General features: G+C 37.0%; 2 protein-coding genes across 3 annotated transcripts; both read left to right on the top strand.

Annotated features, from left to right (window-relative positions):
* Window positions 1-77: 77 nt before the first annotated feature.
* On the top strand, window positions 78-7611 carry tmem30c (transmembrane protein 30C). Its single transcript, XM_006639273.3, has 7 exons — window positions 78-415; window positions 1344-1460; window positions 1747-1854; window positions 3953-4043; window positions 4299-4445; window positions 5101-5310; window positions 6107-7611. Exons 1-7 carry the CDS (start codon window positions 227-229, stop codon window positions 6292-6294), a joined length of 1050 nt encoding a protein of 349 aa, XP_006639336.2. The 5' UTR covers window positions 78-226; the 3' UTR covers window positions 6295-7611.
* Window positions 7612-8600: 989 nt separating this feature from the next.
* LOC107079479 (uncharacterized) lies at window positions 8601-21176 on the top strand. Of its 2 annotated transcripts, none has more exons than XM_015364038.2 (11): window positions 8601-8773; window positions 10003-10450; window positions 10824-11180; window positions 11383-11542; window positions 12666-12787; window positions 14962-15063; window positions 17772-18001; window positions 18394-18457; window positions 18940-19002; window positions 19301-19502; window positions 19855-21176. In XM_015364038.2, the coding sequence occupies exons 2-10, from the start codon at window positions 10079-10081 to the stop codon at window positions 19499-19501; spliced, it is 1671 nt and encodes a 556-aa protein (XP_015219524.2). In that variant the 5' UTR covers window positions 8601-8773; window positions 10003-10078; the 3' UTR covers window position 19502; window positions 19855-21176. The 2 variants fall into 2 exon arrangements, with proteins under 2 accessions (XP_015219524.2, XP_015219523.2); XM_015364037.2 differs by having other exon boundaries at window positions 10037-10450.
* Window positions 21177-22567: the final 1391 nt, after the last annotated feature.

Here is a 22567-nt window from a genome sequence, read left to right on the forward strand (position 1 = left end):
ACAAAAGAGCCTATGTTTCTTTAAAACAAGGCTGTCCAAGAAAAAGAGGAAAGAGGAAGGACACAACTGTAGTTCTGGTTAATGAGTAACAGTCCCCTTTCCCAACACTTCTACATTGCTGCCGAAGCAGTATGAAAACATACTGCCAACTTTGTGACACACTATCTCAGTTAAGGTTTTGAAGCTCTTCAGTTTGCAGAGTTGCAAAGTTGCAGGTGTGGGGAATATGCCAAAAGAAAATGACAATATTGCAAGGCGCCCTGACAGCACAGCCTTTAAGCAGCAGAAGCTTCCTGCTTGGTCTCCCTCTCTTACTGCCGAGACTGTGCTGCCATTTTTCTTCCTGATCGGATTGCTGTGTGTTCTCACTGGGGCCTGGCTGCTTGTCACTGTTGCTGCAACCCACGAGATTAAGGTAAGAACCGGTCAACTTTGCCACATTTTAGCCTACATGCATCTCATATTAGATACAGACCTATCCAAATCACAGAGAATTATGGCTGCAATTCAAGCAAAAGGGGTTTCCACCAAGTACTAATTCAGGGGTGTGGATGTATACTTATCATTTTTCTAGGTTTTCAATTACCTTTTAGAATGTTTGAGGATTTTTGTTTTCACTGTGAGGTGTATTGAGATGTGTATTACAATGAGTAATTCAAAGTAAAATTCTAACTGAAAGTGTCTTGATTTCAGGCTGTTAGGCCACAAATGTGTTACTTCGGAAAGTGTGTGTACATTTCTATAGGCACTGTGCTACGCCATGTCACCTGTCTGGTAGGTGAGGGTGGGATTTGGGGGCAAGGGCAGACCTGAGAGCAAGGGCATCACTCTCCAGTGGTAGTGGGATACAGATATACAGTGACTGGTTGGTCTGCACCTGGAGCCAGGCAGGACAGGAACAATTTAGAAATTGTAGGCAAAGCACAAGAAGGGGAGACTTGAATTTGCTAAACTACATCTGAATGATAATTAGAAACATGTCTTATGGTCACATGAAATGAAAATTGAGCTTTTTGAAAATACTCATCAGTGTTTTGTTTGTGTTGAGAAAGCACTCATGTCCACTGTCAAGTATCACATGGGGGTCTGTTATGTTTTGGGGTAGTTTCACATCTCTAGGTCCTAGGTCTCAAGACTGGGGAAAGCATGAAATCCAACACATATTAATATTTATATTAATAATAAATATTTATTGTAGAACAAATACAGATTGGGTCCACATAGGATTGCGTTTCTTACCACAACTGACGGAAATTAGATATAATTGGAATTGTAATGCAGTCACTTGTTATGTTGTGCTTTTAAAGTTCTGGCTAATGTAAGACTCACCTGTTTTATTCCAGATTGACTATACAAACACAGGTAACTGCTCTGATTGCTATGAACTACGTGAAAACAGATTGAATTCAACCAAAGACTGTCGATGCACTGTCACCTTCTCTCTCCCAGAGCAAATTGTTGTAAGTAATCAAATTATAGTCCTCTCAGCACAGAACCTAACACTGGAGTGACCATTCAAATACAGTAAATGTGTTTTTCTTTTTAAAATTGTTTAGTTGTTATATTCAGAAGAAACTACAGAAAGGCAAAGGTACAAATAAAAGTGGCTCTCATTGTAGAATTTGAGGATCTGTAGAATGAGGCCATGTCCGACAAGCATCTTACAAATTATGACAACCACTGAAGTAGGTTGCTTTGCAACCATCTGAGATTGTTATACAGCTGTATGTTCAATTCACTTTTCAGGGTGATGTGTATGTCTACTATGGGTTAATCAACTTCCATCAAAACCTCCGGCGATACATGGACTCAAGGGACGATGCACAGCTTGTAGGTCGTACATTCAACTTAAAAGTAAGTTCTTATCGTTATCTGACTAATTTATACCATCTACATATAGCTTTTCTCAATCTTCATGTCTTCCAAGTAAGTTTTCTTTTTGTACGGAGTGCCTTTAAGATGACAACAGATGCTTATGGTTCCTGTACTCATTTGTTTCCTAATTAATGCCTCTCAGTGTATGATTCAGACCTCAGCACAAGAATGCTTTTTTTTCTTAATTGACACTTATATTTGTTGTTTCAGATATACTGTAGAAAAAATATTTTCATAACCTACATCCACCTAGTCTTTCTCTTCCAAAACAGTCGCAGGAGATATACTGATGCACAAGAACTGATACATTCATTACATCTTCCAGACAAAGTAGGGAGGCAATAAATAGGCAAAACAGAATCATCAGTTATACAGTTACAAGTGTATAATTTAAATCAGGGAAGGTAAATTAAAATTGTATAATCTCCAAGACCTTTTTAACAGTAGAATAGTGTATACCGTGATACAAAAAAGATATCTGGAATCAGTACAGAGAAAAGCAATGAAATACTTAAAGGAATGTCCCACACCAATAACAAAAAAAAATACTAAAACAGATGTTGAACAGAAAAGATTATAAGGAGGCCTGAATCAAGTATTCAAAATCCTCAAAGAATTTGACATAAAGTATTCAACCCTATGGACATCTTCAGAATTATTAATGAAGCATAGGTTAAAACTATGGGAAAGTACATTTAAAACTGAGAACAGGAAGCACTTATTTACATAGGGCTTATGGGAGTAAGGAACAAGCTACCCAGCCGTGTTGTTGAAGCTGTTCAGCAAATTACTGGATGAGATCCTTGCATCGATCAATTTCCATCTACTACCAAACAGGCTAGATGAGCAACACAGCTTCATCTCATTTGCAACCCTTCTTATTCTTAAAGCAAGCATGACAATCGGGTCTCTCATACAACTACAGTATATCAAACAAAATCAAAGCAAATGTGACCAAAATCATATTAAAGAATCATGATGAGTTTTCAGTGTATAATATGACATTGGATGAAAATTGCAGCGTGAATGCACAGACCTGATTACCATCTGGATAGGCTGCTGTGGAATGCTTCAGCCAGTTGGTGAAAATGGTCCTTTCACGGTTGTCTCCTATTTATGAAACTAGTGAGGTGGTACAGCAGATACTCTGCTGGACGCAGGTCAGGGGATAAAACTGGGCAGACAAACACATTAATATTCCTGATGCTGTGCCATTGCAGTCCAAGAACTGTGTGGCCTTACATAGTCTTACCAGGAGATCAAATACTTTCAGATTGGCTTGCAGAAATCAAAGGTTTTTTTTTTTTTAACTGAGTAGTACAATTGTCCTAAAGTCATTCTTGTGTTAAAGGATATTTCTCTCACACATACTACTTATAACATTATAACATAAATGCTTATTGATATAGTGATGAAAAACAATTCATTGCTCTTTGATTCTTCATTAAAATACAATATATTTTCATCTTGTTTAAAAGTAGTGGAATCCAACCTGCCTTGTATAACTATTTCTTATTATTCTGAGTGTGATCTTTTAAGCTATTTATGATGGTTGGAATAGGTGTCTCGATACCTGAGCCCATTGCTTTCATGCCTCTAAAGGGTTTAAGATGGTAAAATGTCATCATTGTCAAAACCATTTTAATTAAACTGTGAGTTCAGATTAGTGTTGCTGTAAAATCAAGATTATTCAGTACTATTATTATAAGGAGAGGAATATATTTTTCTGTGTTTTCTTTAAAATGTAAATACATGTTAAGTATGAAACAAAAAAAAAGTATTTTCCAATACAGTATGCCTCATGATAAATTTGGATTTAGATCTCAACTTCACATCTACAATATTTATAGCACAATTAACTTCCTCCCATAATTAACGTTTATCTTACTATTATTATTTTCCAGTTCCAAAACACAGCTAGGAAAAGTAAGTTCTGATTGCAGTTTAACAGATATTTGTGAAGTTCTCAGAAATGTTATAATTGGTGATAGAAATTTGGGTATTTCTCAGGCATAGATAAGGGGTAAAGTTTTCTAAATTTTTATATAACACTATTAACCGTATTTTACCAATTCAGAATCCATCAAGCACCTGTGCACCATTCGACAAATATAAACATGGCACTCCCATTGCACCTTGTGGAGCTATTGCAAACAGCATGTTCAACGGTGAGTTCCACGGTCCATTTTGAAAATGTAATACACATTCGTTAAAGAAAAAATATTGCAATTTTTACAGTGACTTAAAATTGATTCCGAAAAAGTACTGCCGAACTTGTTCAGACTTTCTCAAAAGTATTAAACAGATTCTTGGTTGATCAGTGTTTATTTAGTACATGTAAACATTATGATTTCGGGGATTCGATTCTAATATCTTCACAAATTAAGCTGGTGAACAATGGCCTGTGATCTTTTTTTTTTAAGATTCCTTTCAGCTTGTCTTCCACCCTAATGAAGGGATGGCCATGTCTGTGCCTCTCCTGCGGACTGGGATTGCATGGTACACTGACAAAAATGTGAAGTTTAGGAACCCAGGGCCATATAATGAAAGCCTTTCTGCTGTCTTTGCAGGTCTGTATTGCAGGAAAAGCCATCTGTTTACAAATTGTCCAGAATTGCCTTTTCACCATAAATGTGTACCTTGATCATATTTTCAACATGAAGTATGACAATGGTCTTGTATTTAGACAGCTCTCAATTAGAACTTCTACAGAAACTTTCAGTTAACTCCTTAAACATTCAGACCTTTGTGCATGAACTTAGACTGTTAAATATACGAATTTCCTCACTGCTGCTGTGAGTTTTTATACATTTCAAGTATTGAGAACAATAAAATACATTACAGGGTACAATGTTATTTCAGTATGATTAACATGAAGGAGAAATACACAAAGCTGAATCCAACAGCAGGGAAGAAGTATTTGTAATTGCAAAACCATAGAGCAGATAATGTGACGTATTTTAGAGACATTTTGAAAAGCAAGAAAGTTTTTTTTCTACAATTCTAGTATGGAAAACACTAATACTCTCCTTATATTTCCTGTCATGGTTCAAGGGAAGGATTTTGCAGAGTTTAAAACATAAAGTTCTCCCATATTGCATGGTTTAATCCTTGTAGAAAGAGTCTCCACATTTGTTTGATTTGTGTGTCAGGAGTCACATGTGAGCTGTCACCCAGCCATTGAAAGCAAGTCCTAATAATGTCCTTCTGGGTTCTCTAACTCAGGAACAAGTCAGCCATTCTATTGGCAGAAGCCAGTTTTTGAGCTGGATCCAACAGACACCAAGAACGATGGTTTTGTAAATGATGATTTCATTGTTTGGATGAGGGAGGCAGCATTCCCGAATTTCAAGAAACTCTATGGCAGATTGAGCCGCTTTGCAGCATTCGCTGATGGACTCCCTGGAGGAAACTACAGCATCCAGATTTCCTACAGTATCCTTCAGTAAAGAGTTTCCTCATCTTTTCTTCCCTTTGTCACATACTGTAGAAGTTCCAAGCATATTTGAAATATGAATTATTGCAATGTGGACATAATTAATTCTCCAGTTACAAAAAGCAATTAGGAAGATGTACTTACACTAGGTCTGAATACAGTTATGTAGGTTATTTTCAAATTGCTAAAAAACTTCTATTTTTGCAAAAGCTTTATTAATGTTTTTTAATAGACTTTTGGGGTTTTCTGAGGCACAGGTAAGAAGTAAACTGTAAGTGGCAGGTTTAGGTGTTCAGTTCTAATATTCTGGTTTATTGTAAGTCAATACAGAAAACTCTCAAAGAATCACAATCACTTTCAATTAGAATTTTCTCTCTGGCTGACTTTGTATCATGTTATATGAATAAATAACCGTATTCATATTAAGTAAAGCCTTTCCTTTTCCTTACCTGAAAATATTCTTGTAAACCATTATTTATATGTTATTACATTAGAATATTGAATTCTAATGTTGTAAGATAAAACTACAATAATTACAAGACCTAATTTAAACTAAAAAGTAAGTCACCACTGATGAAACATGTTCTATCTAATTTAAGCGATGCAATTCTGTTAAAACCACACTGTATCAAAAATAGTCTACAGAATACTGTGATTCTTTTATTTTTGCTCTGTGTCTTTTTTGGGGGGATCCTAATCCCCTCCTGTGCAGAATATCAGATGCAAAACATAGACTGTAGCCTGAAAATTTAAAAATACAAATAAAACGAATTTCCCTTAACTTTTGAAACTCAGATTTTCCTGTAAAATATTTTCAAGGCAAAAAGCTTGTGATCCTCTCCACAGTGAGCTGGTTTGGTGGTCAGAACAGGTTCCTGCCCATTGCCTACACAGTGACGGGTGGTGTCATCTTGATAGTAGCTATGATACTAACCGGCTTCCATCTGAAATTTGGGAAAAGGGGCTTGTACCTTGAAGATTGAGCCTCCTTTGGGAAGAATACGTTTTTGAGCCAGTAGTTGACTGAATGAAAATGTGAAGTACGATTCTAAGTTCTGGAATTCAAATACAATCTACAGTGCAGGACGTCCAGATCGCTTAGAGCAGTACCAATAGGTTTTGACATGGAAGTAAACTAAGAAGGTGGTGAGAGTGACTTGACATAACAGAAAACATGTTTGGGGCTGGTTAAGGTATTTGGGACGGGGCTGGTATTTTTAAGGAGTCTTATTTGCAAGATATCAAATGACCAATATGAATTTTATTACCTGAAATCTTCAACATTTTTATTTATTATCCCATCAGTGTGTCCCAGCATTCTGTCCTTAGCTGGCACTTGAAATTGAATGTTTAAAACATAATGCAGAAAATGGTAAACTAATTTAATAAATTAGTTGGTTATTTTTTTAACAAAAAGGCTAATCTGCCTCAAAGTCTCTTTTTGTTTAATTTCTAGTTTGCAACATTATCTCATCACACATAAACTTGAAAATGCGGAATGACATTGTTAGTTTAACATCTGGGTGATTAAACTAAAGATTAGTTAACTTTTGCCTTATTTGCTCTAAATCAGACTGCATGACAGATTTCAATTTTTTATTTTAATTATGGAGGTGGACCTATACTGCACATGAGCAGGATTATACAAATGATATTTTTCAAAATTTAAGAAAATATTTATTTAAATCCCACGAATTAAAGTAGAAATGTTATGTACTGGGTACAACTGTATTTCATTTTATTCTACCATTATAATACTGATTTTGTTGTACCTACTGTATGTTTGTGCTATACATTTATACTCTGCAAAGCACATTAAAATATTGTTCATCACAATGGGTTATAAAATAAAAATATTTTGATTGCTCTAACAACATTTTGATATTCTTGTTATAAAGAAACTTTAGCATTTCTTGTACGCCATACTGCCTTTGTCATTTGCCAATATACTGTCCTTAGTATGTAATGAAATCTCAAAAGAGGACAGGCTGGGATTAGACAAACATTCTTCCCTATATTAACAAAATGTTATTCCAGAATTCCCACACCTGCTAGAATCAGAACAGCTCCCAATCCTGCTGGGAGAGGAGGAATTGAAATAAAACTGTCAGCCCACTGTGATCTCATATTACAGCCTGAAGCATAGACAGTGATCCTCTCTCTCAATAATATTCTGTTTTATGTGACGTAAGTAAATGTCCTATAATATGTATATGCTGTAAATGTAGTATTGATTGTATATGCTTTGGCAACACTGTAATTCTGTGGTCGTGCAAATAAAGCTTGTTGATTTGAACTGATATCCAAGCAACCCTGTCTTTTCTTTATAAATATTCCATTCAGAGCTCTGCCATTATAAAAGTAATGTCTACTCTTATTTCTAAAGCCACAGCCTTTCTTGGCCCACAGACCATCTTCTAAGTAAACTCCACAGTGACCCCTAATTTACTCATAAAATCAAAATACACCTTATTTATGTTATCCATCATTCCATTGTCAGAATTGTGATGAACATCGAGATTCTTGTGGATTATTGTAGTGTCCCAACATAAGAGTGAACAGTGCGTTAATGGGGAAAAAATCTGAGCATTGATGTTCTCATCATACAGGTTAACAAAAATACAGTAGTGCCCTTTAATCTAAAGGTTTAATACTTTGCACAATTTAGGGCACATAGGAACCTTTCACAACTTCAAAATACATTTGACTTTTTTCTGCGTGTGTGCTTACTATTGGACCTTAGTTTGCATCTCAGACGACGGAAGAGAGATACAGTACAATTCGTTACCGTAATAATAATGGTTCCCACACCACCTTGCAGCACAAACGTGGTCTCCCAACCCGGCACTACCCAGAGCCCAATTCTGTTTAGCCTCTGAGATGTGACGATCAAGCTGCAATGTGGTGATTAATGCTATCCTTATTGTCACAGGAACATGTGCCTGAAGAATTAAACCAAATTCTCCCCCACTTTGCGAATGTCAACAAAGGCAGGGTTTAAGCAGTTAGTTGAGCAATTTCAGGGAGGAAAAAAAATCCTCTTCTATTCACAAATATTCGTATTGGTAATACATTTTTTAAATAAATATGAAAGGGCAGTTTGTCTGCACCACACCACTGATTCCGGTGTTTATTTTTCCGTAACTTTACTGCTGAAAACCGCTCAATCAGAGGTTAGTGATCACAGAGCATCCGCTACACGCCGTCTGTTCAGCCTGTCCCATAACTCTTCGCGCGGAGCCTGGCGGAAGTTGTTATTCAGAATCTTTTTGGAGGGAGGATTCAAATTTGTGCTCGCCGGAAGTTGGTATGTTTGTGTTACTGTTACTCTGTTGGAAAATGGATTCCCGTGTACGGGCAATGAAGAGATCATGTAATATTTTTCCATGTAGCAGCTTATGGTGGACCGTTTAATACAGGAAAGGCACAACGCTTTAAAACGTTAGCTGATAGTATGTAAAGGTAAGTGGGATCTAATCGGTGTATTTTATTTTTTTATACAACAGTTGAATAGAAAAGGCGTCTCCACACAGGGAGTACAGCATACAGACAACCAGCTGACTAAACGCGTAACCCAAACACGAGACCTAGCCTTTAACATTAACTCTAATCTGTGTACGTGCAAAATATGGGATATTTTCTGGACGTCAGTGGATGGGTGTCGTACTCGGGGAAATTGTGTGTTTTTGTACTGTTGCGTTGTGTGTCTCTGGGTCCTGTAAAGTGAGTTTTCCAATCTCTCCATTGTACGTTCGGACAGGTTCATAAGTTCATAAACCAAACATTCACGTAACTGCAACGGTCAGAATTTAAAACTGTCGCTTAGCTACGTATGTACCAAGGATTTTATTATACAGCTTTAGAAAGTTAACGTTTTATAAAGAGTGAGCAGGTCAGTACCTTACATGTCATGTTGAAGTGAGCGCTGAAGTGTCTGTCCTAGGGGGAATTACGGTTTCAGTCTTTAGAGTTGAAACGCAGATCCATTCTTCAGGATGGAGCTCACAGTCAAAGAAGGTCACTGCTCCGGTGTTGAAACAAGTTTTCTAGCTATGTTTAGCTCAATAGTTAACAATAAATATTTTGGCAGAGCATTCTCATTTGCTTATCAACAGAAAAGGCTGACGAGGTCTCCTTTTTCAGCTAAGCCACTGAAGCCGACCTCTGACTACTTTCAAGATATAGCTGGGTTAGATCCCCCACATCAATCAGCAACTCAGAACCAAACGAGATAAATGCGTCGAACAGCATCAACTTTGTTTTAGGCTTCGTGTTCTTAAAATGTTTACTTTCTGCTTCTGTCGATTGTATTTTTTTTTGTCTCTAGATGACAATGAATGCAAAATATTTTATTCCCAAGTGAGATAAAGTATATGAGAAAATTGCCTTGTATGTCACACACATCCATACCTATAGAAGTGCTACATTTCACTATATATTTGAAACCGTTCATGCATGTTTCAAACTCTTAACTCACTTAATCAAGCCCAGGTTTTCTGGACCACAGGCCAGAGAATGCTACAAAGCCTTAGTGGGTTTCTACATGAGCATTGACATTATTAGACTAATCACAGTTTTTGTTATTATTAAGTTTATAGTATAATTACTGTTAATACAAGTCCAAAGTAGCTTAGTGTGGCTGGTAATTAATTGACCTTAATCTTCTTTAATGGAATGTTGTTCCTTCCCAGACAAATGAATCTTGCATGCTTTCTCTACCACCAGTTTTCATGTATTTAAAAACATGCATTCTTGGACTGTGTGAAGATGCTACAAGACTGCAGCCAAAGCACCATGGACGCAAACCCTTTCGAGTTCAGCAGACGAGAGTGGGTGAAGGACAGAAGAAAACTCAAAGACAGGCGTCACCAGGTTTCATGTGAGAACACCACCCCAAGCATTTCTGGGAGCCCCGTAGGGAAAACTCGGAACTTAATTCCCATGGGAAGGCAGCTTTCCAGGACACCACCTCCTTCTGCAAATAAAGGGCAAAGTTCCCAGACGTTAGCTGTGTCTCCTAAAGAGCAAAGGAATGCTAAACAGCTACATAGCTCAAAAACAAGATGTGGAAAACAGGCAGTTGGAGGTTCTTTTGCTCCTGAATGGAAGTCCCCCGGAGTGAGGAATGGTCATGATCAGGTAAGTCACAACACAGTGGAGATCATGTCTAGCTAATACTTATTGCTTTGCCAACATTATAATTCACATTCAAAGAGCCTTATTATGGGTCCTTTTCAATTATTATTTTGCTGAAGCGATGTAAAAATATATTTATATTTGGGAACGTTTTGAAGTTGAATTTCGAAACAATCCCCTATTACACAGTAGACAGAATCTTGTTCTCAGCTTTCTCTTGCCTGTGGCACGACTACGACACATACCTGACAAGTGCGCTTGTTAATGAAAAGTGCGTGCGTTACTTTAAACTTCAGGAGCCGAGCTCTTAAGGATATCACTCTCGCGGACTTCTGTATTAATTTGTTTTTGTTGTTTTTTTTCCCCCCCTCTCTAGAGTGTCACATATTCAGAAGCCATGATTAATCAAAGGGCAGAATGCTCACCGCGGGCCCGGCTGGGTGATGTTTCATGCAGCAGAGCCACACCAAGCCGAGGTGCAGTTAAGGACACTGTTGCCAGTAGTGTAACCTCCAGCCCAGCGAGGAAAGCTCTCAACTCCATTCCGACAGGGAAGCAGCTACCTAGAACTCCTCCTTCTGCGAATAAGAGGCGGGTCTTGCAGACACCCGTCTTGTCTCCTGAAAAGCTTAGAAGTCCGAAGCAACAGCGCAGAACAAAATCAAGTAGCCAGAATCAGGATGTTGGAGGGTCTTGTGCTCAGGATTGGAGGTCTCCTGGAGGGAGGCAAAAGGTAAATCGCAGTACAGCAGACGCAATGCCCTGTCGTGAGCTGACAACTTAACACCCAGCTCTTTCTCATGGAGCTATGTTATGTCTCAAATAGCCAATAAATGAGCTCCACATCAAAATGTTTATATATATATTCTAAATGTTGGCAATTTTACTTTTTAAAGAACTGACCTTTTATCTTTTTTTTTTTTTCCTCCTTCAAGAATTTGAGACATTCAGGTGCCATAACTAACAGAAAGCCAGAGTGCTCTGCTCAGGGTGCCATCAACCCCAACACGTGTCCTTCAGACTCTAAGGATCTAGAAGTGCATGATGAAACAAGGGAAAAGGCTCTGCAGAGAAGAAGCACCAAGTCATTTACAGGTAACTATGTCTGCAGTGATACTAAATGAGGGAGCTCCTAACAAGCATGATGGTATTAAAGGTCATTTTTATTCATTTTAACTAACACTAGATGGTTTATAAGCATGAGGTATTAACTCTTTGGAATTTGAGTCAGTATGATTAAAATTGTTACATTTTCTTACCTTTCTGAAAGCCTTATTATTACACTTACAGGTAACAAGAAAGTAGCCACTTATGTGTAGCTTGTTCCTCCCCAATAGGAGTGGCCTTCTGGTTTATAATTGGGGGGGGGGGGTTTCCTTTTGTCAAGTCTTGAGTAATGAAGCACTTGTACCTTGAAAGAGATATATCTACTAAGAAATGACTATTATTGCAAGTTTGAGCACTGACACTGACTTTCTGTATGAAATTCTGTGACTGTCTACCGACTTTACTTTGTGATGTATTAAAACCATTAAAAGGCTTAAGGATGAAAATACTGGAAATGGTCCTATTCTTGGAGGTCCAAGCGTGTTTGGTGAGCTGAAGGACTTGTGGTAAAATAATTGGTAACCTGTGTTCCTTACAGTGTACTAAATGTACAATCATGAATATGCATGTTTTGTTGTTTAGTATTATATAGAACATAGTTTGTATCTTAATCCAAGATGAACCACAGAATGCTAACATGCTAGTGGTTTGTCATAGGCCTATGATGGCCACTTTTTGTTTGCTAGTTGTTTTTAAAAATTGTTCTTGCTATGAGGTAAGCAGTTTGTTATGCTTTTACCATCCACTGCTTTGAATGAATGTATTTTCTAGAGACATTCCTCTTTCTGTATTGACTGCTAGAAAGATTTGAACTATCCAGTTGTCATGACTTTAATAAGAATGCCTACTGTACTGACAGTCATCAATATTGTATGTAAAACATGTTTGATCATATACAGGAACAATGAACTTATCAGGTTTCATGTTGAATCGTATTGGGTGCTGTGCTGTCATGGACTGTTGTCCCAGTGATGTCTGGGGAAATATGGGACATCCTTAGCCTCCAGTAGTACTGGTTTGTTGAAACACAGAGAGAGAGAAAACCTGGCAAACAGTTGCAGGCTACTTAGAAATATTCTTCTAAGTGGGTTGTGATTTGTTTCCTTTGGAGCAAACCTCAGTGAAATGGACCCAGAGAAGCTAGTGAAAGGAATGCAAGGATATCAGTGGACTGAAGGAGACCTGGAATTCGTCCAACACATAAAGAACATAAAACTGATTCAACAATTGAAGGTGAGCATTCTTGCACCTCCTATAATGGCATGACATTTATAAAGATAATACATTTAAGAAGGTCAGTAATACAAAACATCTTGCTCTTACACAGCGTGTTTCATGCAAAGCATCCTGTTGTACTTTGCAATAAAGCTACAGAAGCTGTCAGCTCAACATAGTGTTATAGTTAAAAATAAGCAAATTAGAAGCTGTCCTTTAATGTTGTTTTAATCATTTATTTCTTGTTCATGTAAAGATGTTTCTTTTTCTGTCTTGAAGTCTTCTGACTAGGACTTTGTCGCTGCTGATCTTAAAGTAGACCACCAACCTGCTTAGTTAATGCCTTTTGGTATTATGAAATCTTCTTGGTCCCTGTTCTGAAAAGATTGTCACACTAGGCTCACCAAGATTAAAATTTTCATTCTGGATAAATTGGGTTACCCTTCTTTGTATTGCCTCTAATGCAGCAATATATCTCATCCCTTGTGCTGACCAAAACTGAACATAGTATTCCAAGTGAGATCTAGCTAACACATTTTATAATTCTAACACAATCAGCTTGATTAGAAGTCTACATTCTTAATGATAGACAGTATGTTAACCATTTTACTTGAACCTAGTTGACAACTCGGCATAAACTCTTAGGTCTTTCTCATACATTGCTTGCATGTTGTTTTTTCTAGTTCAGTACAGCCTATTGGCTTGCTTGCTACATATACAGTCTCTTGCAGTTAATGTTGTTAAACTCATATTGAACTGAATTTTCTAAGTCTTCCTTCACTGCCTGTGCTACTGTTACATTATCTGCAAATTGTTTCCACTTGCTTCCATCTAGAGTCTAGATGCATTGATGTAGATGGAATAGGTACGGTCCTGGAAATCTTTCCTGTGATATCCCAATAGTGACCTTACTCCAGTCCGAGGTGCCTCCCCTTGTCTGTACCCTTTGTCTCCGATATTTAATTCTTTATCTGCACATTACCTTTAATTTATCTCTTCTGAAGTTCTTAGGATTTTCCCACAACTTTAGAAATTATTGAAATAAAACTGATTTGTCTCTAAAACCCTGGCTGTGTTTCATCGCTTTTGTGATCTTCTGATCAGCCACACACACCCCCCCCCCCCCCCCAAGAGTCATCATCTTAGTGAGTAGTTTTTGAATAACTTGCTTTGATTCTAGTGGGCGAATACTGTCTGGTCCAGATGATTTGTTTGTATGGAGCTCACCTTTATCTTCAGAACAACTCGTTTTCTTATATACTGAATTCCTTTAAAATGGAGTAAAATTGTCTTCAGTTTTTGCATGTTATTTGTTATTTTCTACCTTTGTGAACACCTGTACACGGAATTTATGTCATGCATCTTCCAAGATTTGATGTGTGTATGTTTTTATTTGCTTCTTCAATGACATGAAATAGTTGGAAAGGAAAACAGAATCAGAAATTATTTGTTGCAGCAGTAGAATAGTAGATCATTGTATTTTGTAGAACATTGGAAAGGTTACAGACAAAAGCAGGCGATCTAGTGTTTTTGTCTTGCCTTACGGGTCTAAGAACTTCGTTGTGATATTTCTTGAATGATCCGTGACATTTAAGTTCAACAGCATGCCAGGGTAGCTAAATCTAGACACCCACACCTGCCAGTGTAAAGGAATTCTTCCTGAGTGCAGTGCTTAATATACATCATTGTTTTCCCTTTGTGTTAATGAGTTTATTTCACAATGCTCAAAATAATAAGTAAAGGTTTATTCCATACTGAAAAGAGAAGAAAAACAACAACATTTTGGTTGTAGAGCCTTCAGAAGAAGTTGTACGTTGTTTCTTTTCTTCTCTTTTCAGCATGTAATAAACCTTTACATGTTCCTTTGCAGGCTATGCATTTTGATGTAGCTACCTACTAGAAGCAAAAAAAGAATAGTAACTTTTATTATAAGTGTTTATTATTTACTCTATCATTTCAGTTTCCTGTTATGTCTTGCATTTTCAAAAGGACATTAGCAACTCCATATAAACAATTAAGTCCTTTTCATATGTGGCTCTTTCAAGATCTGTGCTTCCTATCATATATTTAAAATGAAGGTAGTAGCTACATGCATGCAATACCTTGCTTTTCTCCAGATCAATTTTCAAATTTTTCAAAACCGATGTTAAAAAAAACCATTATCTTAATGTTGTTTTACTTTTTTGTTTCAGGAGGAATTGAGCCAATTACAAAAGCAGCTTAAAGGCGAGCAACTACATAAAGATCTATTATTGGCAAAAAAGGAGAAAATACAGGCACAATGTTTAGAAATGGTAATATTTCAAAATTGAATGATTACTTAAAATGGTAAGGGACTGTATGTCATATAATGCCAATCACAAATAGGGGTTTGTACAAACGGACATTGGCATTTGTTTTTTATGAAAATACACGGTTTCTCATGAAAATATCCTTCTTGCAATAACAGCACATAAAATGAGAATTGTCACATGACCTAGAAAATATATCACTAGCTTTTTTGTCTAATATTTTCCCAGTGTTTTGCTTGTCTTCAATTCCTTGTCAAACTCTTTCCATTGCATTTTAACATGAACACTTTCACCAGCACAAAATAAGCACATCAATTTAATAAACCTTTTATGACAGGCAGCCCTTCATTGATACACACTGTATTGTATAGAATGAGACAAAGAAATACCTTGACAACTGTTCACTAGTAATAACTTCCTTTTAAGAAGCGTATAAATAAATATATATATAATAAAATATATATAAATATATAATAAAAACAGGATATAGTTCTGTGATGTACTGGATTGTACTATGTAAGAGCCCATATCTAAGCAATTGCTACCCTTAATTTTGAGGTTAAATACCATCTATTGGTTCATTTCCTTGCTGCAATCATATGCATGAAATGATCTTTGAAAAATACTGGGGCTCTTAGCTGATGACATGCCATGCATACTTCCCTTTGTTTTTTTTTTTGTTACATGCTGAACATTACTTTTACTGTTAGAAATATATCTGTATTTATGGCTAAAAAAACAGAAATATTGTAATGTGTTGTGGGGGGACTCTTGTATTTCCTAGTTAAAATTGCTCACACTATTGGCTGAGTGTACTGCATCCTGGAACACCCTCTTGAGAACATAGATAATTTAAGGGTACCTTGGAGGATCTGCTGGGCCTTTTTGTTTAGTTTTTTCAGAGGATGATCGACTTGATCTTATCTTGATCAAGTCAAAAGGGAAAGGAGCTGCCGTTAACATGCTTTGTGTCCTCATGATGGATAATTTGATCATGTTCTTCCTGGACAATCTTTTATATTCCCGCTCGTCTGTATGTTTTCTTAAGTTACTGCTAGAGATAGGACTTTCTGCAAACTTTGGCAGCAGTGAGCACATGCAAAAGACTCATTTAATGTTTTGAAATATAACACTGATCGCAATAGTCCTTTTCGCTTCGAAAAGGTCTACTTCACTTTTTATAGATTTTAATGACCTTAAACACCATTTATATCAATGTTTATTGACTATATCTTTGTATGGCAATGATGCAAAAGTGCTGAGAATGTAAAATAAAGGAATAATCTTGGCAAATTGAACATAAGGGATTAACACATGTCCTACAAAGGAAGCTTATAAATAACTATTTAAAAGGTAGAATTTACCACAAGATATAGACATTCTGATGGGTGGGCAATATTAAAGGTATGTAGTCTATATGCACAGTTTCTGAGACAGACACTAGAGGCCGCCTTTACTTCAAAAACACCCTTTGTAACTGGCATAAACCATACCCTTATAGGGAGAAGCATTTTCACAGCAATAGTCAGGGGTCGAATAAAAGTGCAGCTAGTGCTCAAGGAGGCTTTGATTTTTGTTTTAAAGAGTTGTTGTGAGAGACTTTGGAAAGAGTAGAAACCAAAGTGTACTTTAGGGCAGCTTCATGTGCAAAATCCTGCACCTTATTCACTTCAAAGAGCACTTTAAAAAAGCCGTGTGGGCAGCTAGTTTCATTTCATTAAATTAAATTTAGATTGTATAAATCTATGTACGTATTTGACCAAAATTATTAGTTTTGCTTTTATAGCAGAAATGGTCTCCTCAACTCACCAGCCAATATAATACAAAACACGATCTCCAGTTCGCCCATGTATTCTGTCTGGTATTTTTACCTCAGGCGTTATGTTCATATTATTCTTTTATTTTTTTTTACTGTAAACAAAAGCGTTCCACTCCCCAGATCATTCTTTCAGATGTATGTCACTGGAACTTCCCCAGCAAATTCTCTCGTCCACCCACTGTTCATGGATGTATGTACAGTAAAATAAAGTTCAGTGTGACAAAAAGAAGTATGTTCCCAGCTCCCAGCCTTTTCAAAAGTGTAGTTTTCAGGTTGTTGGGTTGTTTTTACATTCTGGTATAGGTGGAAATGTAATATAAATGTCTGATCTCAGTAAACATTTGGAATGTGTCTGTGCAATTCAAACTCATTTCTTCTTGCATAGCAGTTCAAGAGTTGGGAACTGCTGTTCGATAGCAGAAATACCATCAAGACAGTGCCACAGCCCTTTCCACAGACATACCAGTGTATGTTATTTAAAATCTGGGAACTTCGTCAGAATTCTGCATCATATTGTGTGGTGCTCTACATCAGGTTTCTAGCATTATTTTCTAACAAGCGTGCCATTGCTGAACCCCACCATTTAGCACAGAATTCTGAACAAGTTGGTCAATTCCATGAAGAGGATCTTGGTAAATAGTTTTGTAAGGATTAGCATAAAACCATAGATTTTATATGTAAATAAATTCATGATCCTGCAGAGCATATCTCAAGTGCTGTTTGATTGTTTTCTAAAAACTGGTTTATGAAATTATCAGCTGTATTGTGTAAATCATCCACCAAGAAATTTCCCAGCACCATTTTGTCTTTGACATATCATAATGTTGCTTTCTGCCACACATGCATAACTCCACATTCCACACTGAGACAGTATCTTAATTTGAATTTCCAGGATACCTCCTTTGACCAAATAGTACATCTTGGAAGAGCTTTCCTCTGTCGTACGCTGGACCCTGCCACAGTGGAGTCTATACCCTCAGATTCAGTTCTTGGTCGGGTCAGCATTGCCAGTGTCAGACGTGTTTGTCAGCAGGAAAAACAGAAGCTACAAGCTCTGAAGAAAAAAGTGACAGACATCCAACAACAAACAGCTGAAGTCACACAAAAAGAGCAAGGCCTCAGGTACTGTAGAGGACTTGAATATGTAGAAAATTCCCTTTTTGCTGAAAATAGTGTTGTCATATGAAATATGCCCTGTAGGGCTTTCATGATTTCATAGGCTGTGGAGGTGGATATGGATGTCGAGATGAGTTGTTTATATTTTGGTCTACTACAAACTGCAAAAACGGTAGAATGAAATGATATCAAATTATGACATCGATAATGTGAAAGCTGTCTTGAAATAAGTGCCATTTCAAATCTTAACATGCTTATAAAGAAGGAGAAAATTGCATTGTGTTGCTTAGGTTACAATGAAAAGATATTTAATTAAATGTAATGTGTACTTGTGTATTGTACTCATTCTGAAGACAAACTCCTGTGACTGCTTTGAATATGTTTGTCTTTGCATTTAGAAACATGGAAAAACATCATCTTGAAGAAATAGAACGTCTGAAAAGAGGAATCCTTCTGGAACAGGTAGAAGTGTAATTTGCGCTGAGCCAATCAATTTTGGTTCCTTGTCTTTAATGTGCTTTTCTTTTACATTTAGAACCTGGTGCCTTTTGAGATTTCTGATCTGTTTTAAACAGTATGTTGACTTTTGTTATAGGTATCTGGTAATGGAAGACCTGAAGTGTATTTTGGAACTGTGCATTACTTATTGAAACATAATCTCCTTGTACAAACAGCAGCTACAACTCTTCACTTTTACTGTCAGAAAGATCATATAGAGGCATTGTTAAATATAACAAAAACTAGGGGAGAAATAACTACTGTTTTTCTGTGTGGTATGAAAAGAACATCAGTCTCAGGATTGTAGATGAGGTTGGTCAGTTGTATTTTGTTTTATGTAAAACATGATTGGCAAATATAAAAGTGTTCTGTAGTAATTTTTAAACAACACCTGAGTAAGAATGTCTTTACAACTAAAATCGTATTTCAATATGTTCTTGTTCCAGGAAAATGTGATTAATATGGAGAAAGAATTGTCAGATCTACAGTCCAAACTATCAGAATCACAGGTTTGTTAGTTAAGTTAAATCTGCGTTTGTTTTGTGTGGTTTTCTTCATCTTTGCTCTGATAAGAAAAATCTAAAATTTATAAGAATTTGAGAAGTCTTTAAAAATGACTTGATATTGTAAGATGGTCATGTCAAGTGCTTGATTGGCCAGTGTTGCAGAATACACTGCTACTTTGTTTCTGGGTGGTTTAAAATATTAATTTAGTTTTGGTAGCATTCCATAAATGATGCCTGGGAGCAAATGGTATAGAGATAGACCTTATAAGAATTTCCTCTATTTTGTTTTCTTTCTTTACAGGAGAAGTTAGGATCACTGAAACGTCAGGCACGAGAACAGAAAGCATCAAAGGAGAGGAAAGATCAGTCTCATGACCTAAAGGGTAAAGAAGATGTGATCGTGGCCAAGGTCTTGCGGCGCTGCAGGAGACTGGAACGACGAAAAGAGCTTTTCTTAGAAAGGCAGAACATTATGAAAAGAATACATGTACCCAACTGTTGAAGTAAGTTGGTATTGGGATTCATGACTAATGCCTATATGTTTTTGTAATGTTAAAAGGCTGTTTTATTTCTGTGACACTGGAAGAATTTTGTTTTGTACAGTACTATATTAAAACAAAACCTTAGTGTACCACATTTGCCATAACTACTACCATACTAGCTATTTATGGCTGTTTTTATTTTAGAATCGCCAATTTGTTTCTACCCACCAGATTTTTTAAATCGCCCATTGTGTACCTCGCACATGGGTTCTGTTAAAAAAACCCACAGCCTCACACGGGAGTGATTACGGAAGTGTAGGCAGACTCCTCTGACCTGCCCGTTTTGAGCCATTTAACTTTTATCATTTTACAGGCACCACAGGTGAAGTCCCCTCATCCACTGCACTTCAAACCAGCGAAAGGCCAGGAGGCTGCAGGGGCCATTGTGAAGCCTGGCCAGCTAGTCCCACTGTGTCCTTGGAATCGCTCCGCCAGCTGTTCTCCATTTCTTGGGGATCCTGCACACAAAAGTCTGGGCTCTAACCTGCGATTAGAGCGTGTGAGCTCCTTTACTGGTTCAGTCTTTTTGGGAGGTCCCCATAGCAGGGTTTCTTAAAATTCAAAATTAATTTATTTAAAAGTTTATTTCTAGAAACAGTACGGAGCGCACTAGGCTCATTCATGTTGTGCATATCGCATCTTGAAAGCCTGGACAGTTTGTATTTGCAAGCTGAAATGTGGTCTTGGACAAAATCCTGAACCGTGTTTGTTTTCCAATGTTAAGTTCACCCCGATATTACCACTGACATTAACAGTGTTAGTTTTCAGTCATGGGAAGAACTACTGTGCAAAATATGTATTTGACATTATAAATGAAGACGTTAATCACAGCCCACATTGCTGGTAGCTGTAAGGTCTGAATCAAGGAATGGAACGAAAAGGTTTTAATTTGGAAAAATCTGAATTGCCTTTTCATTCATGACTTCAGACTTGCATGTTTTCTTCAATACTGTTTAGTGATGTTGAAAATTGCAGGCATATATGTGAAATTGTGCAATTTGTTCTCAGTCCTGCCTTTCATCCAAAGCTTCTGGAATAGTGTGTAATCCCGAGACCCTACCAGATCACACAGCTTCCTGATGGATGGTGTAGTGCAGACTTATCATAGAGTAACTTTTCTGTAAGAAGCTCAGCATATACTACTGCATTTTCATTGCCAATAGACAAGAGTTTACATTTTTGTTTACGGTTGTATGAGGTTTTAGTTTTATTGTGTATCCTTCTAACCCAATACATTTTTAACAAACTAAGCATTGTTGTAAGCACAAACTGTATATTGTTTAGGGTGACTCCTGTGCTTTACTTTTTTTTAGCAAGTTCTGAATTTTGTTTAAACTTCTGTGTACTTATTGTTGATTACCTGCTACAGGCCTTTTAAGTGTCACTAATATCTCCAGAGTGAAGCATCAGTTAAAGCAGGTTTGTGAGAGGATTAATAGAAACATATTTTGTTTTGAGTTTCTTTAGAAATCCACCTTTTATACCATAATTTAATAACTGAAGTGGCAGTGGCTACCTAAAATAAACACTCTAAGTTTAAACAAGTTTCAGACCAAAAAGAGTTGATTCAAGAGGTGAAACAATCTGTTTCAGCTATACACAAAAATGTATTCAATAAAGTAAATTATTTCTTAATTTCATTGTTCTGGAGTAGCAATGTGTCAACTAGAATACAGTTGCTAATGACTTTTTCAGAATGCAAAATACTCTTTTCACTTCAGGAGCCTAGTGTTGCCTTTGTTTCTTCATTTCTACAGTTCTCAAATGTTGACCAAAGTGAAGTAAGAAAACTTTCATTTTTACTTTGGTAAGCAATCTTTAACGGTTACATTCTCATTAAAAAGTAAAGCATTTTTGTACATTTCTAAAATGGTTACAAACAGTGCAAAAGGAGAACTAATCAGGTGGCAGAACATACGTTATGGAATCGGTTATTAAAAGGCTGTCTGACGCCAGCACATCTATGACTAAGGCTGACCTCAGTTGTTATGGCCTGTTTTCAAGGTGACTCTGGGTGGAGGAGCTTTCTGGGCTTTATTTCAGGACATAGCTTCTGAGATCTAATACACTCATTGCTGCCAAAACAATAATGATATATATATATAAAGAATTTCTAATGTCACATACTTGATAATCTGAGCTTTTCATTGCAGCAAAAATGAATCTGACTGGTGGGCTGGCCTCATTCTTTTTGTGGTTGTTGTGCTATATTGTAAGCTTCCAAATTCTGTGATCTGGTCTTCTTTGACCCTGTATGGTCTTATGTTCCTACAGGCATTGCTCCACACATCAGGTAGAGAAGAAATTGCTTCACCAATTTAATTGAATTAAATTTATTTTCTGAAGGCTGGCTTATGAAAGCCTGGAGTAATTAAATTACTTGCATTTAAAGAGCACCTTTTGTTCCCAATGAATCCCAAAAGTGCTTTACACAAAAGTCACACACCCAATTCACCTTTGAAGTGCAGCAAAAAGCATACACCTATCCGGGTGATGTGTGGTATTATGCAACAACATCCCCCACTACACATGTTCTCAGGCATAGAAGTGAGAAATTGCCTCACCACTTCAATGAAGAGGAATCTAGAGGAAGGGCAGCTTGTGCAAGCCAGGAAACTTACATTCAAACCCCTACACTTTCAGAAAGTGCCATGAATTTAGAGAGTCGGGTCCTTGGTTTCTCTCATCTGTAGGACAGTGACTTGATCACACTGTGGCAGCAGTTTGGATGTTCTGGGCCGAAAGGAAGACAGCCACCTACTGGTATACAATTCAGCAACTTACAAATATTTAAGCAGCCACTTTAGGTCTCCTATCCCAGTGTCAAGTAGAACTGGCCTTGCTTAGCTTAAGGAATATGCCAAGCTTAGGATAAAATGTGATAACATTGCCTTTGTACCTTCTTGGATCCATGCAGAGGAGAGCAGAATGAAGCTTTGCAGTGCTAATGATGAGATGGTCAAATTATTATGTATACCTGTATGGCACACTTAGAAATTTGAAATACGTGAAGAAAGAAAAGGCTC

This window comes from Lepisosteus oculatus, chromosome 15, assembly GCF_040954835.1.
Source record: "Lepisosteus oculatus isolate fLepOcu1 chromosome 15, fLepOcu1.hap2, whole genome shotgun sequence".
NCBI lineage: Eukaryota > Metazoa > Chordata > Actinopteri > Semionotiformes > Lepisosteidae > Lepisosteus > Lepisosteus oculatus.

Coding starts and splice junctions, on each gene's coding strand:
- LOC107079479 (XM_015364038.2), top strand. CDS start 10,079: ATGCTACAAGACTGCAGCCAAAGCACCATGGACGCAAACCCTTTCGAG. Junction 12,788..14,961: donor AACTGATTCAACAATTGAAG/GTGAGCATTCTT, acceptor TTTTTGTTTCAG/GAGGAATTGAGCCAATTACA. Junction 18,458..18,939: donor GAGGAATCCTTCTGGAACAG/GTAGAAGTGTAA, acceptor TTCTTGTTCCAG/GAAAATGTGATTAATATGGA.
- tmem30c (XM_006639273.3), top strand. CDS start 227: ATGCCAAAAGAAAATGACAATATTGCAAGGCGCCCTGACAGCACAGCC. Junction 416..1,343: donor CTGCAACCCACGAGATTAAG/GTAAGAACCGGT, acceptor GTTTTATTCCAG/ATTGACTATACAAACACAGG. Junction 4,446..5,100: donor CCTTTCTGCTGTCTTTGCAG/GTCTGTATTGCA, acceptor TCTCTAACTCAG/GAACAAGTCAGCCATTCTAT.